Source organism: Galeopterus variegatus, unplaced genomic scaffold (assembly GCF_000696425.1).
Source record: "Galeopterus variegatus unplaced genomic scaffold, G_variegatus-3.0.2 Scaffold12391, whole genome shotgun sequence".
Taxonomy (NCBI): Eukaryota; Metazoa; Chordata; class Mammalia; order Dermoptera; family Cynocephalidae; genus Galeopterus; species Galeopterus variegatus.
The window spans coordinates 33,688-40,338 of NW_007738502.1; the positions used below are offsets into that span (position 1 = coordinate 33,688).

Genomic DNA, 6,651 nt, shown 5'->3' on the forward strand with positions numbered 1-6,651 from the left:
CTAAAAACTTTCTGCACAGCAAAGGAAACAATCAACAGAGTGAAAAGACAACCTACAGAGTGGGAGAAAATTTTTGCTAACTATGCATCTGGCAAGGGACTAATATCCAGAATATACATAGAACTCAAGCAATTACACAGTAAAAAAATAAATGACCCAGTTAAAAAATGGGCAAAGGAGCTGAATAGACATTTTTCAAAGGAAGACATACAAATGGCCAACAGATACATGAAAAAATGCTCAACATTACTAGTCATTAGGGAAATGCCAATTAAAACCACATTGAGATACTACTGCACTCCAGTTAGACTGGCCTATGATCAAAAAGACGGTGAGTAACAAATGCTGGCGAGGGTGTGGAGAGAAGGGAACACTCCTACACTGTTGGTGGGAATGTAAATTAGTACAACCACTTTGGAAAACAATTTGGAGGTTTCTTAAACAACTACACATAGATCTTCCATATGATCCAACAATCCCTCTTCTGGGTATATATCCGGAGGAATGGAAATCATCATGTCAAAGAGATACCTGCACTCTCATGTTTATTGCAGCTCTGTTTACAACAGCCAAGATATGGAATCAACCTAAATGTTCATTAATAGATGACTGGATAAGGAATCTGTGTATATATACACTATGGAATACTACTCTGACATAAAAAAGAATGAAATACTCCCATTTGCAACAATATGGATGAAACTGGAGAAATATGTTGAATGAAACAAGCAAAGCACAGAGGGATAAATGCCACATGTGCTTACTCATATGTGGGAGCTAAGAGAGAAAGAAGGCAGGAAAGAGAGTCCACAGTAGTGCCATGATCCAACAGAGAGAGGGAACATTCCTAGGGCTACAAATTGGAGTTGAGGGGAGAGGGGGAAGGGGAGGGAGGTTGGGGGATAATTGGAAGGGGACAAAGGGTACAAAAGTAATTTCTGGTAATGGGTATGTCCCCAGTATGAATCTGGACCCCACATCATGGGCAGGAGGGGGGAACAATCAGCTTTGTATCTCATGAATATTCATAATAAATAAAAAATAAATAACAACGTAACTCTCTCACATCTGATCTGTAAAAATTGGTAAGCATAGTAGCCAATATTAGCTAAAAACTATAGTCCTGCAGAACTGAAAAGAATCATTAAGAGATCATTTATGTCAGCAGTTTTAACTCATTTTTCCTTTTAAAGTAGAACTCTTTTTTCCCCAGCAAACTTTAGATACAACCACAATAAAAATAAAGCAGATATTTGTGGAGCTTCTCTGCTGTGAAACGTGGGAAGAGTTGGAGTGAGAAGACCAGTGTTCTGCTGCCTGGGCTTCCCTTCAATGCCTCTGGTTAGTCTTCTGTACAGTCCACCTTCCACAGACCAAGTTGAAAATTGAAAATTACTGAACTAGCATGACTTTTTATTGTCAATGTGGAAATGTTTTGCCCAAGAATACATGACTCATCAGCATCTAAACTGAGAACACAACATAATTCTCAGCATTCTGAGTCTCTATCCTTTCCCAGTAAACTATACTGCCCAGTCTATTAAAAGTATATATGAAAATATGACTAATTACAATAAAACACAATTTGTGAGGTAGATTTCAAATACAATTACATTTTTCAACAGATAACTCTAGCATCATTTGGATAAATTTCACTTGAACTTTAGCCATACCAGTGCTTCCAACTCAAGATGAAGACTCTTCTTTTTAGAGTTTAACCTGATAATTTCTTCTTGTTCTCTATTCTTTTGATTGAGAAGCTCCTGTCGACGAATTTTCTCCCATTCTAAACGACGCTGTCGTTCAAGTTCCTGTTTTGCTGCCTGAAAATAAAAAAGTCAATTTTTAAATTAAAAACTCTGTATCATTCAAAAACTGATGGAATGACAAAGATAAATGTGAGGTAGCATTTAGCACTTAGTAGGCTATAGTGCCTAAGGGTAACTGGGCAAATCTAGTTTTATCAATGGGCCTAAACTAAGTGTTCCACAAAAGTGGCTTCAGCCATCAGACTTTTTGGTTGCTTCACAGGATCACCTTGCGTTATAGTCACTTTTCTCTTAATAAGCAAAAGGATGACTTCATAAATATAAATTTTTTTTTCCCTTTTTTGTCTTTTTTACTGACCGGCAACGGGATCGCAACCCTCGGTGTTGCGCCCGCACCGCACTCAGCCAGTGACCAGGAACCGGTCTCCACATGGGATCCGAACCCTCGGCGGGAGCGCTGCCGCACTCCCAAGTGGCGCACTCTCCAGTGCGCCACCGGGCCAGCCCCATAAATATAAATGTTAATAGGAATAATTACACCTCTATTCTGGTATCAGGAAAAAAAATTCTATTTACATTATTTCAGTGCACTGTATCTTTCTGCATACTTCATCCTTGGCCCCTTAAAACACAGCCAGTTCTCCTAGGGACCCCATACAACACTATCCCAAGGACCTGCACAAGGCCATCCTCTTAGTTCCTCTCTATACCTTCAATTTCTCACTTTCACCTTTCTGCCTCTTCAATTCCTTGGACCCTAGATCCTAAACTTGCTTTTGTTTAATGACCTGCTCAAACTGACTCCTTCTGCAGGCTGACTAATCTCAGCTATTCGCTCAATTTAGCTTTGCAGTTAATCCTCCTTTGATTGAGAGATCTCCTGCAGAGATGCTTTCTCTACCACTCAACCAGCTCTGAAAATCCCTTACATGCAAGAACCCTCTTTCCTTCCTCAAGGGAAGGAAGATTCAGATTTGTATAGAATAAGTAAGAATAAAATGATGCAGAGGAAAAGACAACAAAAATTCAAAAATAAGCTTTTTTTAATTAAATGAAATGTGGTCACTTTTTTTTTTGATGGCTGGCTGGTAGGGGGATTTTAATCCTTGACAGTAGTGTTACAAGACTTCACTCTAACCAACTGAGCTAACCAGCCAGTCCTACTTATTAAGTGTAATAGTTTTCTGAGAAATAAAATAACTTAGAAATAACCTCTCGTCTTTCTAGGTCTTTTCTCCTTTCTTCCTCCCGTTGTCTTTCCAATTCTCTCTGTTTCTCCAAGCGTTTTTCTAATTCAAGTTGCTTCTTCCATTCTTGTTCTTGTAATTCTCTTTGTTTTCGTTCCCACTCTTCCTTCTCTTTCTGGGCTTTACGTTCTGCCTCCCTCTGTTGCTGCTCCATCAGGGCTTGGCGTCGCTTCTCTAGTTCCATGTTCCCTCGTTCATAGTTGGCTTTCCGCTTGTCCTCAAAAGTAACTAAATAAAGTATACCATAAGCATTCTCACACATTAAGAGCCCACAGAATCTGTAATCTAGTTTCAACAGATGTATGCCTTGTGATCACTTCAGTACTTTTACTCTTAGATACTTCTAAGGGTAATTTTAACTCAAATGTAAATAGGAAAATATTTACTTTCTTCTAAAAATATGCATTTTTAGAAAAATAAATTTCTAAGTTTGAATCCACCTAAGAGAGAAATAATTTTACTATCCCACCCAATAAAAATACTTTTTCAACTTTTTTCTCAGTTTTCTTCAAGGACAACCAAAGCTGTGTGGTTGTTATACACTTGTTTTATTTTATGTATGTCACTGACTTTTCAATATTTTAAAACAACTACATATGCGCTTTTTCAACAATTATTTAAACTTTTTTTCAAAGCTAAAAATCTCATCGCAAAGCTTGCTCTAATGATTCTGTCTAAACTAGGAGAACCACTTTAACTTACATGCCTACATTCTTGCCAAATACAGACACTGTCTCTTCTTCCTGCATGCTCTTAATTTTATGGATGTCAAAATCCATCCCATCCATCAAATAGTTTTCTCATATAGCATATACAATATTAAAAATGTAAAAATTCTTTACACTCATTTATATTTAAAGGTAAAATTTAAAAGAACTCACTGTAAATATACAACTTAGACACTCAATGCTACCTGGTAATTTCTTCTGAGGTTCCTCTTCTTGCATTTTCTGATACGAAGGCAGAGTTCCATTAATGGAATCAATTTGCTTTCCTCCTCTAAAACAGGCAAACAACAAACAAATTTAGCATCATGCGGTATAGGAATTTTCAGACTAGACTAAATAAACTACTAATGATTAAAGCAATTTAATATTTAGTAAATAATATTAAAGATATTTAAAACATGATATGGTCTATAGCTACAATGTACAGCAGTATATGGATATTCAAGCCAGAGAGAAATGGATTCAAATCATGGGCATTCTTGGGTAAGTTTTTTTAATCTCTTTAGTCATCGGTTTCCTTATCTATAACATGGTGAAAGCATACCTATTTCTAATACAGACTCCTTTTCAGTGTAACTTATTGAATACTAAAATCAACTGGCAGGGCAAATATATACCTCTCCTCTAAGCACAGCCCTCAGTAAACCCCAAAATAAAATCACATTTGCCAAGTGATCAAAACCATAGTGTTTTGCCACCAGAAGGCACTCACCTGAAAGATGGAGGGACAAGTTCAGGAGGTAAAGTCAGTGGTAAGGGCTGTCCAGCTTTGGCCATGTCAGTGAGGTGCATCGCAAGGATAAACTCTTCAGCTTTTAGCTGTCCATCACCATCAATGTCAGCCAGCGTCCTAAAGAAAATGTGAAAATTCACAACCTAGAAAGGAAGTCTACTTGAAATAATATATTATCTGAAGAGTTATTTTTTAAAAGAAGAGCAATGGTAAAACTGCTAAGTTAACACACTGTAGTGAAATGTAAACACACACAGAAAAGTGAGTTAATTTTTATCCTAAGTTTTCATAGCACAAAAGAGGGAAGCAAATTTGAAAGAGAAAGGGAAATATCCCTTCTGAGAAGGTGGCTTCTCTTATTTCAAGGTTAATTCCCCTATCAAAGCACATTTATCTATATATTAAAAATGAGACATCCTCTGATTCTCCATAGAAGGCATTATTATAAAGGAAAACAATAGTTTTACTTATAAAAGAATTAAAAGCCAAATTCTCAAGAGCATTTTCACAATTACTTTTGCTTTCAAGGTTAACATTAACTTTCAAATGGCTGCTTTTATGGAGCATCCTTTTTTTTTTTTTTTTTTAATCTTTATGGAGCATCTTTGAGTTATAAACTTTTACAGAAACAAACTCTTTCCTATAGTAGAAGATATGTAATTAAAAACCATAATTAATGGACAAACTCACCAAATAGTAGCTAGCTGAGTTTGAGAAAGATTTGACTGAAGAAGGGCATTTCTAGCTTGAAAACCTGATTGAGTGGGAAAACCATAAAGAAAAATTTCTTTAGCCTCTTTAAAGCCTTACAAACCTAAATAACTATTCCTATAAAATAACTGCTATGAAATTGTTGCCACACTGGGAACTCTTAATATCAAAATGTTTTTGTCATGTGCCAAGTACTGGGCATTCAGCAGTAATCAAATACAGTCCCTGTCTCAAGGAGTTTAAAATCTAGACTTAGGGGCCGGCCCGGTGGCACACTGCGCTAGTGCGCCGCTTGGGAAGCATGGCGGCGCTCCCGCCGAGGGTTCGGATCCCACATACAGACCGGTTCCCGCTCACTGGCTGAGCGAGGTGCGGGGGCAACCCCGAGGGTTGCGATCCCGTTGCCGGGCCCAGTCCGGTACGGGGGCGTAAATGAGGGTTGCGATCCGTTGCCGGACACGGAAAAAGACAAAAAAAAAAAACAAAAAAAACCTAGACTTAGTAAAACCAAGTGCTCCCCTGTGCCCTTTCCACAAGATAATAGTACACTCAAGTGGCTGACATGACGGAACAAGCCACCAGACACAGAGAGTATTAAGGGCCAAGCTCTCGGACCTTCTCCCAATACAATTTGAAACACAGCTTCCTTAACACATTTTCAGATTTTTCTCTTCTCTCTCTGATTGTTACTTTGTCTCTACTCCTCCTCTTCTAAATAATCTTTAAATGCTGTCATTTCCCCAAGGATCTGTCATGGGCACTCTTTCCTCTCTGTATTCACATCCATTTCTATGGCTTTAAACAGCACCTAGAGCCTGATGATCCCCAGAAGTATATCCCCAGCCCATATCTCTCCTCTAAGTTTACACTTCCATACCCAACCAAAAAACCTGCTTAGGTATTTCATAGGCATCTCAAACCAAATACATATAAAACTTCTTTCTCAATCCCTATCCACGTCCCTTGTCCTAATTTTCATCCCAAACCATCCTTCCTCAGTCTTCCCTTCTCTATGAATGGCATCAACATCCACCCAGTGGCTCAAGTCAGAAATCCAAAAGTCACCCTTGATCCCTCCCTCTCCAGTACACCCATATCCAACACCAAGTTCTACAATTCTATGTCACTGCATATCTGGGTCCTTTTCACTCTATAAGTATCAATTTATGTCACCTTGTCAGAAAGGTCTCCACTGTCCGCCCTATCATCCAGTGAGCTTCCTGTTTCCTTCATATCTCATATTATAATTTGTAATGTAACATTTATTTGCTTGTTTACCTGTTTACTGTCTGTTTCTCCTCTCAGGCTAATAAGATCTAAGAAGACAAAAACCTTGTCTGCTTTATTTACTAAGGCATGCCCAATGCCTAGAAAATAAATTCTTAATAAATACTTGATAAAGTAATTAATGAACTTGGAATCCAAAGTTCTCTGCTACTTAAGGTGCAATAGGGACTAACGTA

The 6,651-nt window shown here is 38.0% G+C and overlaps 1 protein-coding gene across 1 annotated transcript in view; it reads right to left on the reverse strand.

The window, feature by feature from the left end:
• Nucleotides 1-5,282, reverse strand: part of LOC103581111 (intersectin-2-like) — a gene marked incomplete at its 5' end in the record, with an annotated part of 34,124 nt that extends 28,842 nt beyond the window's left edge. The window contains 5 exons of the mRNA XM_008563020.1: nucleotides 1,674-1,823; nucleotides 2,982-3,244; nucleotides 3,930-4,015; nucleotides 4,457-4,594; nucleotides 5,168-5,282. Of these exons, the coding sequence (XP_008561242.1) occupies nucleotides 1,674-1,823; nucleotides 2,982-3,244; nucleotides 3,930-4,015; nucleotides 4,457-4,594; nucleotides 5,168-5,282 (752 nt within the window). The remainder of the gene's footprint in view (nucleotides 1-1,673; nucleotides 1,824-2,981; nucleotides 3,245-3,929; nucleotides 4,016-4,456; nucleotides 4,595-5,167) is intronic.
• Between the last annotated feature and the right edge of the window lie 1,369 nt (nucleotides 5,283-6,651).